At 41.6% G+C, this 13653-nt stretch overlaps 2 protein-coding genes across 2 annotated transcripts in view; both read left to right on the top strand.

The window, feature by feature from the left end:
• Window positions 1–13653, top strand: part of PAK3 (p21 protein (Cdc42/Rac)-activated kinase 3) — a 384476-nt gene that overhangs the window by 81049 nt on the left and 289774 nt on the right. The window lies entirely within an intron of this gene.
• On the top strand, window positions 7203–7802 carry LOC102813118 (60S ribosomal protein L17-like). The gene has a single exon (XM_006873249.1). The coding sequence runs from the start codon at window positions 7213–7215 to the stop codon at window positions 7765–7767; it is 555 nt and encodes a 184-aa protein (XP_006873311.1). The 5' UTR covers window positions 7203–7212; the 3' UTR covers window positions 7768–7802.

A 13653-nucleotide genomic window follows, 5' to 3' on the forward strand; every position in this document is an offset into this window, starting at 1 on the left:
ACTACATGGGATGTTTGCTGGCAGTAATGGTGTTTTAAGAACATTCTGAAGTTCCCCACAAATGTGCTTGTTCTAGCCTTACAGTGCTGCAAAAAAATTGGGTGAGAGAATTTAGGAGACAGTATTCTGTTGGAGGAGAATACTGAAAGCGCCATGGGCTGCCAAAAGAACCAATAGATCCATTTTGGAAGAAGTGCAGCCAGAGTGCTCCTTTGAGGCCACGATGGCCAAAGTTCGTCTCTCCAACTCTGGACATATTGTCAGGAGGGACCAGTCGCTGGAGAGGGATATCATATTTGGTAAAGTGGAGGGTCAGAGAAAAAGAGGAAAACACCCAACGAGAGGGATTGGCCAAGTGGCAGCATCAACGGATTTAAGCATGGCAACAGTAGTGAGGTTGGCCCAGGATTGGGCAGTGTTTCGTTCTGCTGTACATAAGGTTGCTGTGAGTTGGTACCGACTTGATGGCACCTAATAAGAACAACATTCTGAAAAGTTCAGACTCTAGTGGTATACTTGGGAACCTGTTAAAAGGAAAAGTCTTGCTTTTTAGTCCTGGTGTGGTGCTGTAGGATCCATACTGGACTGCTAACTTCAAGGTTAGTGGTTCAAACCCACCCGCCCCTCCTCGGAAACCCTGTACATGTTCACTATGAGTCGGAACTGACTACACAGCATTTATCAACAACATCCTAGACCTACTGGCAGTGGGGCCTAGCAATGCGTACTTTAATAAGCCCTTTGTTGTTGTTGTTGTTAGGTGCCATCGAGTCGGTAGCGACCTTATGCATAGCAGAACGAAACACTGCCCAATCCTGGGCCAACCTCACTACTGTTGCCACACTTGAGTCCATTGATGCTGCCACTTTGCCAATCCATCTCATTTGGAGTCTTCCTCTTTTTCTCTGACCCTCCACTTTACCAAATACAATATCCTTCTCTAGTGACTGGTCCCTCCTGAAAATATGTCTGAAGTATGAGAGATGAAGTTTAGCCATCTTGGCCTCCAAGGAGCACTCTGGCTGCACTTCTTCCAGAACGGATCTATTGGTTCTTCTGGCAGCCCTTTAGGTGATTCTTCTCTTGAAATGCTCTCTGAATTCATGTGAGATATACCCAAGTTGAAGTCTCGATGTGGTGCGGTAGGGATAAGCACGGGACTGCTAACCACAAGGCTGGCAGTTCAAAACTTCCAGCTGCTTCTTGGAAAACCCTATACAACTTTGCTATGAGTTAGAACTGACTCAATGGCACTTAACAACAACAACTAGTTAATTCTGATGCACACTCAAGTTTGAAAACCATTGATCCAAACTGAAAGTGTTGTAGGCATCAATATGTACTCTGATCATCAACTCACACAGCCAAGTGAGCGGTAGTCTCCATAGAGAAGGAACAAGGAAAGGATTGCAGGGGCTCAGAAGCCCTTGAGGCTGCGTAGCAGTATCATCTTCAAATACACGTGACAGTGATGGAGAGACATTCAGAGTCCGGGAGGGAAAGAATGTAGCTTATTTGTGTTAATCCTTGCCTGCATCAGACATAAAGCAGTTTTGTCAATTTAGCAGTTCCCAGAGACATGTTAGCTACTCTGCTTTGTTTTGTGTGTGGGTGGGCAGTGCTTGTCCTCAAAGAAACCAACACCCAGGGTTATAGTACCTCCAAGTTGGGAGGAAGCTGAAAGATCATCTAATCCATTGCACACTTCTACTATATCCCTGACTGGTACTTTATTGGCTTCAATATTACAGGATCCTAGTGGAGTCCTGGTGTGGCGCTATGTGATAAAGCACTGGATTGCAAGGTTGGTTTGAACCATAAGGTCATTGGTTCAAACTCATGAGCCACTCTTATACAGGGACACTAAGAGTAGGAACCGACTCGACGGCACTTAAAAACAACGGTGACACTAAAAGGAGCCCTGCTAGCCCAGTGAATTACGAGTTGGGCTGCTATCTGCAATGTCAGTAGTTCCAATCTACCAAGTTCTCCGTGAGAGAAAGATGAGACTTTCTGCTCCTGTAAAGATTTACAACCTTGGAAAACATATACAGGATCACTATAAGTTACAACCGACTTGGTGACACCACGATGACTACCACCAGTGGTACTACGCTCAATTTTCCTATGACAGCAAAGAAGTGAGCAGGAAGAGGAAACATAAATATAAACTCATTGCCATCGAGAAAGGTGAAGAAAAACTTTTGCTTTATGACTCTCTAACTCTCACCAATACTACCCTGAGGTAGACCAAGTCAATGTTTGTCCAGGATACCAAAGCCTATTGCCATTGAATTGATTTCAATTCACAGTGACCCTGTAGGACAGAGTAGAATTGCTCCATAGGGCTTATGAGTCTGTAAATCTTTACAGTAGCAAACTGCCCCCCTCAGCTTTCTTCCACAGAGTGACTCATGGGTTTGAATTTTTGACTTTCGGTTAGCAACTCAATCCACTGTGCTATCAGAGCTTGTTAAATAAATGTATACTGTCATGGCTGCCCTGTATAAGGTTTCCAAGGAGCAGCTGGTGGATTTGAACCGCTGACCTTGCAGTTAGCAGTCCAGTATTTATTCTACAGCACCATATCAGGACTTATTATTCATTGGGGAAATACACAAACACACACACACACACACAAAACCCATAGTGAGATACAATTTCACATTATATGTATGGTGGTGTGCCATCGAGTCTGTTCCAACTGTATAGGGTTTCCAAGCTGTAAATCTTTATGGCATCAGAAAGCCCATCTTTCTTCCTCAGTGCAGGCTTAACCTGCTGACCTTGTTGTTAGCTGCCCAATGCATAACCCATTATACTGTCAGGGGTACTTATATATATTGTTATTGTTGTTAAGTGCTGTTGAGTCAGTTCTGACTCATAGTGAGTCTGTTCAGTGTTTTTGAGGAGCGACTGGTGGGTTTGAATTGCCGACCTGTGGCTCAAAGTGATCTTGCAGTCCAGTGCACTGTCCTGCAACAGTATAGGCAATTACATATAAAAGATCATTAATAGCCACTGTTGCTGTTGTTACTAAGTACAGTCAAGTTGTTTCTGACTCACAGGGACCTGGTATAGGTTTACCGAGGACCAGTTGGTGAGTTTGTGCTGACTATCTTTTGCTTATCCTTACAGTGCCACACCAGGACTCCTTAATAACAGCTAGGATGACTATTATCAGGAAAATGTAAACTAACAAGTGTTAATGAGAATGTGGAGAAACTGGAATTGCTGGTAAGATTTGTAAATGGTGTAACCACTATGGAAAGCATTTTAGTGGTTCTTGAGAAAATTAAACCTATGGTCCAGTAGTTCTCCTCCTAGGTGTATTTACTGAAAATAACTGAAGGCAGGGAGTCAAACAGGTACTTGTACTTCCGTATTCATTGCAACATTGTTTACAATAGCCAAAAGGTAGAAACAACTGAAACTGTATCAACGCATGAATTAATAAACAGTGTGGTATATACACACACAGTGGAATATTGTGTATATCTCAATACTGAAGAGAAATGTATCAGAACCATGAAAACTTTATGCTGAGTGGAATAAAGTCATTCACAAAAGGACAAATATTATTATGATCCCATACAGGATAAATTCATAGAGGCAGGAAGTATCTTCCTTCGTTGTTTCCTGGAGCTTGGGAGGAGGAGGGGATGGGATATTTAAGGGGTACTGAGTTCTATTGCAAAGGAACCCTTATAGCATTGTATTATAAGCACTGAACTACTAACCACAAGGCTGGGAGTTCAAAGCTTCCAAGTAACTTCAAGGGAGAAAATGAGGCGTTCTGTTTCCATAAAAGATTTACATTCTCTGAAATCCTATGTAGGGTTGCTGTGTGATGGAATCACATCATTGGCAATTGGTTTGGTTTGGGATTTTTAGTTTGAATTCTATTTGAAAATGGATAGTGGTGAATTTTTCTTTAGCAAAAACAAAAAAAAAGAAAAACTCACCACTATCCTCTTCAAAGTGATTAAGCACAAAGATGTCAGTTTAAGGACTAAGGTACATCTGCCCCAAGTCATGGTGTTTTCAAAACTCATATTCATGTGAACGTTGGGTAATGAATACGCAAGATTGTAGAAGAATTGATGCATTTGAGTTATGGTGTTGGAGGAGAGTATAGAAAGTACCATGCTAAAAGAACAAAAAGATCTGTGTTGGAAGAGGTACAGCCAGAGGGCTCCTTGGAAGCCAGAACGGCCAGACTTTGTCTCTCATTTTTTGGACATATTATCAGAAGGGACCACTCCCTGGAGAAGGATATCATGTTTGGTAAGGTGGAGGGTCAGAGAAAAAGAGGAAGACCCCCAACGAGATGGATTGGCACAGTGACAGCATCAATGGGCTCAAATATAGCAATGACTGTGAGGTTGGTGCAGGACTTGGCAGTGTTTAGCTCTGTTGTGCACAGTGTCACTATGAGTTGGTACAGAGTCGGTGACACCTAAGAACAAGTGGTGAATGGTGATGGTTGTATAACAGGATGAATGTGGTAAATGCCACTGAAGGGTACATTTTAAAAATGGTTAAACCACTTGTCCGTCTGTTTGTCGCACTGTGGTGAATGTGTGTTGCTTGTGATTCTGGAAGGTATGGCGTGGGCATTTTTATTATTATTATTATTTTGAGGTCTGGCTTTTCTGCTTCTCTCATTTACTTTTTTTTAATGTTTTATTGTGGATTATATGATAGTTTAAATGGGAGAACATTAGTTTTACATTCATCTTATCGTATATCGTTTCATTGTCATTGTTACAATCCCCTACATGCATCATCAACCAACCAAAGGGGCCACAGTCATTTTAAATACCAGCAGGGCCACCCACAGTGGACAGGTTTCAGCTTAGCATCCAGAAGAAGACAGACTAAGAAGAAGGAAAGACAGATTACTTCCGAATATTTCGTCATTGAAAACCTTATAAATAATAGAGGAACACTGTCAACACCAGAATATTGAATATTGAAACATGATGAAGAGCACAAGAATATTGTCAGGCACAGTGCCAGAAGATGATCCCCTTAGGTTGGAAGGCACTCAACATACAACTGGGGAAGAGTTGACTCCTCAAATTAGAGTTGACTGTGATGACGTGAATGGAATAAAGCCCTCGGGAACTTCATTTGCTGATGGGTCACAACTCAAAATAAAGAGAAACAGCTGTAAACATCCATTAATAATCGGAACATGAATATAAAAGTATGAATCTAGGAAAATTGGAAATTGTCAGCAATGAAATGTAACACACAACCATCGATATCCTAGGCACTAGTGAGCTGAAATGGACTGGTATTAGCCATTTTGAATCTGACAACCACATGGTTTACTACGCTGGGAATGACAAATTGAAGAGGAATAGTATAACATTCACCATCAAAAAGAACATTTCAAGATCAGTCATGAAATACAACACAGTCTGTGATAAGATGATATCCATATGCCTACAAGGAAGACCAGTAAATATCACTATTATTCAAATTTACGCACCAACCAAAAGCCATTGATGATGAAATTGAAGAATTCTACCAACTTCTTCAGTCTAAAATTAAACAAACACAGAATCAAGATGTATTGATAATTACTGGTGATTAGAATGCAAAGATTGGAAACAAACAGGAAGGATCAGTGGTTGGAAAATATGGCCTTGGCGATAGAAATAATGCTGTAGATCACATGATCGAATTTTGCAAGACCAATGACTTCTTCATTGCAAATATGTTTTTTAAATACCATAAAAGACGACCATACACATGGGCCTCAACAGATGGAATACACAGAAATCAACTTGACTACATCTGTGGAAAGAAACAGTGAGAAAAGCTCCATATTATCAGCCAAAGCAAGACAAGGGGCAGATTGTGGAACAGACCATCAATAGCTCATATGCAACTTCAGGCTGAAGCTGAAGAAAATGAAAACAAGTCCTCGATGGCCAAACTATGACCTTGAACATATCCCACCTGAATTTAGATATCATCTGAAGAATGGATTTGATGCATTAGACACTTAAGACTGAAGACCAGAAGAGTAGTGGGATGACATCAAGAACATCATATAGGAAGAAAGCAAAAGGTCATTAAGAAGACAAAAAAGAAGGAAAAGACCAAAATGGATGTCATAAGAGACTCCGAAACTTGCTCTCCAGTGTAGAGATGCTAAAACAAATGGAATAAGTTAGGAAGTCCAAGAGCTGAACAGACAATTTCAAAAGTGAACTCAAGAAGACAAAGTCAAATATTATAATAAACTGTGCAAAGACCTGGAGTTGAAAACCAAAAGGGAAGAACAAGTTGAGGGAACTGAAGGAAAATTGCAAGCCTTGACTTTTGGTATTGATGGATTCTATGGGCAAAATATTGAAGGATGTTAAAAGCATCAAAAGAAGGTGAAAGGAATACACAGAGTCACTGTATCAAAAAAAGGAGGTCAATGTTCATCCATTTCAAGAGATAACGTATGATCAAGAGCCAATGATCTTGAAGGAAGAAGTCTAAGGTGCATTGAAGTCATTGGCAAAGAACAAGGCACCGGGAATTGATGGAATACAGATTGAAATCTTTCAAGAAAGTGAGGCGGCACCGGAAGCACTCAAACATCTTTTCCAAGAAATTTGGAAGACAACTACTTGGCCACCTGACTGGAAGAGATACGTGTTTGTGCCCATCCAAAGAGAGGTGATCCAATAGAACGTGAATAGCATCGGATAATATCACTGATATACCATGCGAGTCAAGTTTTACTAAAGGTAATCCAAAAAACAGCTGTAGAGAACTTCCAGAAGTTCAAGCCAAATTCAGAAGAGGACTTGGGACGAGGGATACCATTGCTGACATCAGATGGATCTTGGTTGAAAGCAGAGAATACCAGAAAGATGTTTACCTCTGCTTTATTGACTTCGTAAAAGCCTTCGATTGTGTGGATCATGACAAGCTATGGACAACATTGTGAAGTATGAGTATTTCAGAACACTTAATTGCGTTCATGAGAAACCTGTACATAGACAAAGACGTAGTTGTTTGAATAGAACAAGGAAACACAGAATGCTTTAAAATTAGGAAAGGTGTGCACCAGGCTTGTATTCTTTCACCATACTGATTATCAATCTGTATACTGAGCAAATAATCCAAGAAGCTGAATTATATAAAAAAATACGTGGGACTCTTCCTCTTCCCGCAAGCAGCCCGAGGTAATCTCACAAAATGGTTCGCTACTCACTTGACCCAGAAAACCCCACAAAATCATGCAAATCCAGAGGTTCAAATCTCTGGGTCCATTTTAAGAACACCCGTGAGACTGCCCAGGCCATCAAGGGTATGCATATCCGGAAAGCCACCAAGTATCTTAAAGATGTCACTTTGCAGAAGCAATGTGTACCGTTCCGACGTTACAATGGTGGCGTTGGTAGGTGTGCCCAGGCCAAACAGTGGGGTTGGACACAGGATCGGTGGCCCAAAAAGAGCGCTGAATTTTTGCTGCACATGCTTAAAATTGCAGAGAGCAATGATGAACTTAAGGGTTTAGATGTGGATTCTCTGGTCATTGAGCATATCCAGGTCAACAAAGCTCCCAAGATGCGCCGCCGAACTTACAGAGCTCATGGTCGGATCAACCCCTACATGAGCTCCCCCTGCCATATTGAGATGATTCTCACTGAAAAGGAACAAATTGTTCCTAAACCAGAAGAGGAGGCTGCCCAGAAGAAAAAGATATCTCAGAAGAAACTGAAGAAACAAAAACTTATGGCTCGGGAGTAAATTTAACTTAAAATAAAATGCACATAAAAGTAAAAAAAAAAAAAAAATACGTGGCATCAGGATTGAAGGAAGACTCATTAACAACCTGCGATATGCAGATGATACAAACTTGCTTGCTGAAATTGAAGAGGACTTAAAATACTTACTGATGAAGATCAAAGACCACAGCTTTTGGTATGGGTTGTATCTCAATGTAAAGAAAACAGAAATCCTCACCACTGGACCAATAAACAACATTCATATAAATGGAGAAAAGATTGAAGTTGTCAAGGACTTCATTTTGCTCAGATCAACCACCAACACTCACGGAGGGAGGCAGCAGTCAAGAAATCAAACAATGTATTGCATTGGGCAAATCTGCTACACAAGACCTCTTTAAAGTTTGAAGAGCAAAGATGTCAGCTTGAGGACTAAGGTGCACCTGACCCAATCCGTGGTATTTTCAGTAACTTTTATGCATGCAAAAGCTGGACAGTGAATCAGGAAGACCATAGAAGAATTGACGCTTTTGAGTCATGGTATTGGAGGAGAATATCGAACATAAGATAGACTGCCAAAAGAACAAACAGATCTGTGTTAGAAGAAATACATCCAGAGTGCTCCTTGGAAGCCAGGATGGCCAAACTTCGTCTCTTATTATACAGTTAATACCATTAAAATGTTTTTTAAAAGATAAAGATAGTTTTAAGTGCTGGAGTCAAGGCTGGGAGAACACAGAGCTAGGAGTGATGAGTTTTAGTTGAATTGTAGGTCATTCAGGGAAGGCGTCTTGGAGGTGAGCAAGATTTCAGGATGCAAACATGGTGGATTAGGAAGGAGAGATGTTTCCAAAGAAGAGAACTTCTTGAACAAAACTATGGAGACATGGAAATGCAGGAGAAATTCTACAGGTAGGGTAGGTAAAGAACCCTGGTGGTACAATGGTTAAGCACTCAACTGGTACCCAAAAGGTTGAGGGTTCGACCCCACCCAATACCGTTGCAGGAGAAAGACTTGGTAGTTCTGCGCCTATAAAGATTATGGCCTAGAAAACCCTATGGGAGCAGTTCTATTCTGTGACGTACTGTCTCTAAGGGTTGAAAGTTGACTGCACAGCATTTAACAACAGATTGTTAGGGGAGCAGACAAGAGTAAAACTGCTTGACTTCAAAAACTGACTCTACAATTGATTGGGTACTTTTTACTTAATGGCTCTTGGTCTCTATTTCTCCATTTGTAAAATGGGGGCACTATGACATACCTCATCAGGTTGTTTTGTTGTTGTTAAGTGCTGTTGTGTCAGTTCTGACTCATAGCGACCCTGTATAGGGTTTCCAAGGCATGGCTGGTAAGCTTGCAGTTCGAACCAACTTTGCAGTCCAGAGCATTAAACCACAGCGCCACACGAGGACATCAGGTTGTGGGAAGTAGTAAATGAAATAATCATGTGATGTGACTGCCACGGGGTCTAGTGCATAGTTGTTGTTAAATGCCATCGAGTTGGTTCTGATGAATAGCGATCCTGTATAGGTCTGGTGAGCTTGAACCGTCGACCTTGCAGTTCAAACCAACTTTGCAGTCCAGCACATTAGCCCACAGCGCCACACCAGGACTCCTAGTGCATAGTTAGTGCTACAAAAAATTGTTGGCTGCCTTACTGTGTGTATATAAAAGCAATTGAAATGGTTTGCCTGAAGCACTGGATATAAGTTGGAGAATGGTTGAAGTAACCTTTGATTAATAGAGTGTCTAGGGATTTGAATGCCAAATGAAGGATTTGGGGATTTCATTCTGAAAATAGTGGATATGTATACTTACTTGAAGGATAGATTGGGACAGGATGTTAGGAGAGAAGGATACTTGGAGGGCACTGGGTCTAAACTATGGCCATGGCAAAACAATTGAAAAGAAAGGGACCAGAATCCAGCTCAGAGGTGGGATAGTTAAGTGAGTATATGACTGAATTCCACGATTAAACCCGATAAACCCAAGTGTGACTAATAGAGCCTGAAGTATATACTTATGTATCTATCAGCTAACTGCAGGATGAAAATTAAAGGTTGGAGAGAATATGAACTAATTTTGTATAGTTGCAGTGGGAAAGATAATCCTTTGTTAGATTAACCGAAGCTAAGTGAAGTATTGATTCTATGAAAACATTTCCTGAAGGCTGGCCTTTTTGTAAGAAAATTTGTGATATGTGCAATTCACACATACTTGAGCAATTTCAGCACATTCTGTCTTACTGGCAGGGACCAAGCTTTGTAATAAGACAAGGCGTCCTCCGTTGAAATAGATGATTAGAGATGGCAATGACAGTGCACACTGGGCCCTAATTAGGGAATCTGCTAATGATTGTCTACGAATGTGAGGTTCTCTGCTTGGACCTTGGCGTTAACTAGCATATTCTTTAGTTCCCAATCAGAATGAACACAATTCAGAATGTTCTCGAATCCTGGGCCAGAGGGAATGATCTCATTTGGCGCATTACTGAGTTCCTGTGAAGAGGAAAGACACTAACCCCTCACAAATATTTTGTCATTGACTAACTGCAAAGATGCATCTGCTAAAGCAATACAACTGAGCCGTCCAGTTCTCTTGAATATTAAAGAATATCAGTACATTCTAAAAGCAAGTCAACGTGTCAGGCATTTACAAAGCAGCTTTGAAGCCAAACATTTCTTTACCTTTCTTCCAGAATATACACACAAATCTATACAAATCTAAACTCAGCCTGCTGTAACAGCCTCTTGTCAAATAAAGCCCACTTTCTTTGGTGGCAGGGAGGCAGATGTGTGGGTAGGAGGGGGTACAAACCGTGGTGATGGGCGGGGGAAGGGCTTGGAAACGGTCCTGCAGCCAGACGATTGTACATCCTGAACTCTGTCAGATCCTTCTCAGACCTGCCAGGTTTCCCTTTTGTGCAAATGGATAGAAACAGGACAGCTACATGGAAGCGGTTATGCTGACCTGTTAGACTGACCCAAAGTCTTTCTGGAAATGCAAACGCCTGCTGGCTGGTAGGATTAATCAGCTGGATTTTAAATCACTCCCCATCTACACACTACCTAACCTTTCAGTGCAGCCCCAGCTTGCTGCAGCTCAACACCTCAGCAGCTTGCTTTCCAAGCCAAAGTAATTGGAGAACAGTCTAGTTTTGAGAAAACAAGTATTGAAAAGCTATAGTAACTTTGTTGGAATCCCACAGAGAAAATTGGCCCGCCCCATAATTGATTTGCTGATTTGCGTTATCCCTGGTGTTCTTTTCTGACCATCTGCATTTGCTTCCTGCTCCGTTCTTCTGAGATTCTAGGTGATGCAGCCAACTTGTTAGGCTAAGCTTTATGGAGACCAACCGCCCTGAGTATACACCATTGGAGGCTTCCTTTTGCATAAAGAAAAGCGGGCTGGTGCTGAACAGCAGTAGGAGAAAAAAAGCAGGATGGAAAATGAATGTTTTGTTTTCATTAGTGAGGTGGCATGGCTAGGCAGTGAGGAAAGGCCTAGGGAACCACATAAGCAATTCATGTTGTTAGCACTTAGAAGAAGGGAGACATGGGATCTGGATAAATTATAATCGGGGGTTACATTATGCTTAAAGTCCCTAACCCCGTGGCTCTTTGGGGAAAAGATGAGGGAGGCTGTCTGTTCCTGTAAAGATTCACAACCATGGAAACACTATATAGGGGTTCTAGGAGTCAGAATCAACTCGATGGCAGTGGATTTAGTTTTGGATTGGTAAAGTCCCTAAAATATACACACAAAGCCAACAAATCCACTGCCATTGAGTCCATTCCAACTCCCAGTGACCCTATATAAGGTTTCTGATACTGTAAATCTTTATGGGAACAGACATCATTATCCAGAGGAGCAGCTGGTAGATGTGAACTGCTGACCTTGTGGTTAGCAACCCAAAGTGCAAATGGTATGCACTTGACTGCTGACCTAAAGGTTGTTGATTCAAAGCCACCCAGCAATACTGTAGGAAAAACAACCTAGCGACCTGCTTCTGTTAGATTATTGTTGCCACGAGTCGGTTCTGAGTCATAGCGACCCTGTTTAAGGTTTCGGAGGAGTGGCTGGTGAGTTTGAACTGCCGACCTTGTGGTTGAAACCAACCTTGGGGTCCAGTGCATTATCCTGCAGGACAAACCCTATAGAGCATTTCTACTCTGTAACATATGGGGTCTCCCTGAGTCTAAATTGATTGGATTGCAACCAACAGCATCAACAACCCTATGCTTAGCCCTGGCTGCACATTAGAATCTGCTGAGCTTAAAAAAACACATGCATAGAATCTTCCTACTGAGATTCTGCTTAATTGGTGTGGGGTTGGGCCCTGGCATTGGTACTTAATATAAATCTTCCCTGGTGGAAGACAAAACTGCCATAAAAAGACATTATAGAGACAGTTGGCAAGATTCAAATACGTACTGTGTACTAGATGATAATACGGTATTAAATTTGCAATGTTAAATTTTCTGAACTTCGTAAGTATGCTGTGATTATGTAAGAGAATGTCCCTGTTCTTAGGGATGCCCTGGACTTGAGACCTGATTCCATGTGGGGAAGAGACAGGACTATCAAGCCCTGTCTTCCTTTTGAAGCTAGATAAAGATCAACAGACGAAAATCTTCAGCAAAGGACGAAGTGTATTATAGTATAAAATGTTCCCAGAAGCGTGGGAATGGGTCTACCTCGTGAGTGTGGACAGACTGTTTAAGAGTAAGGAGTTTGAGCATTAAGTACAGTTTTCCATTTTCGGTCCCAGAGGCAGGATGGATGCCACACTTCTTAATAAAGGGGAGGAATATTTATTTGATTTTCAGTAAGGGGGTAGAGGTTTCTCAGAAATGGGGTGCTCCCCCTGTCTGTTTCCCTAGTGTTTTCTCATTGAAGTTCTTTCCCTTTGCTCCACTCATGTTCTTCCTTCTTGATGGTCCTGGTATCGTGTGTTCCTGAAATGAAAGATTAACTTATACATCTACAATTATAGTTGGGACAATCACAATTAATCCTTCTAGCAATTACTCACATTTGAATAATAAAATCCTATCATCATCGTCCCCCAGCCCCTTTCACCAGATCCATCTGGAAAAGAGGAAGACTATTCAGTGGGGATTCTACCTTACCCACCTCTTTCTGAAACTAAGCACACTCATGAAAGCTTTTGTAGTCCCCCATTTTTGATGTTCACTGTCTAAATTGCCCATCTCAATCAACCCAGTGGAGTCTTGGTGTGGCTCTGTGGGATAAAGCACTGGACCACAAGGTCAGTTTGAACCACAAGGTCGGCGGTTCAAACTCACCAGGTGTTCCTTGGAAACCCTGCACAGGGTCACTAAAAGTCGGAACAGACTTGACGGCACTTAACAACAACAATCAACCCAGTGCACTGAGAAAACACGCTTGTTCCTTGATATAAAGAATCCTTCCATTCTGGTTGAAATTTTGAACAACTGCATCAGTAAGCAAAGGTCCAGTTCATTAAATTGTAGCAATGAGTGTGCTTAGTTTCAGATGGTGCCAGAATTCCACAGGTTAGAATTTTGTTGAGAATTTGTAGTTGTGTTCATGAAGGATATTGATCTATAATTTTTTTTTTTTTATGACCCAGCGATCCCTCTACTTGGTGTATATCCACAAGCCATTGGGTTTCAAAAAAAAAAAAAAAAAAAGAGGGATGGGGACCTACTTTTGAAAAGTCTGAGTCACCTTCCTAAACCCATTTTTCTCACACTTCAACGCTCACACAAGGCTCCCGGGGATCTGGTTAAAACTTAGTTTTTGATTCCAAAAATCTGCCTGTTGTTGCTGTTGTCAGGTGCCATCGAGTCGGAACCGACTCATAGCGACCCCATGCACAGCAGAACGAAACAATATCTGATCCTGGGCCAACCTCACTAC

The sequence above is a fragment of the Chrysochloris asiatica genome, unplaced genomic scaffold (assembly GCF_000296735.1).
Source record: "Chrysochloris asiatica unplaced genomic scaffold, ChrAsi1.0 scaffold00231, whole genome shotgun sequence".
Taxonomy (NCBI): Eukaryota; Metazoa; Chordata; class Mammalia; order Afrosoricida; family Chrysochloridae; genus Chrysochloris; species Chrysochloris asiatica.

Coding starts and splice junctions, on each gene's coding strand:
- LOC102813118 (XM_006873249.1), top strand. CDS start 7,213: ATGGTTCGCTACTCACTTGACCCAGAAAACCCCACAAAATCATGCAAA.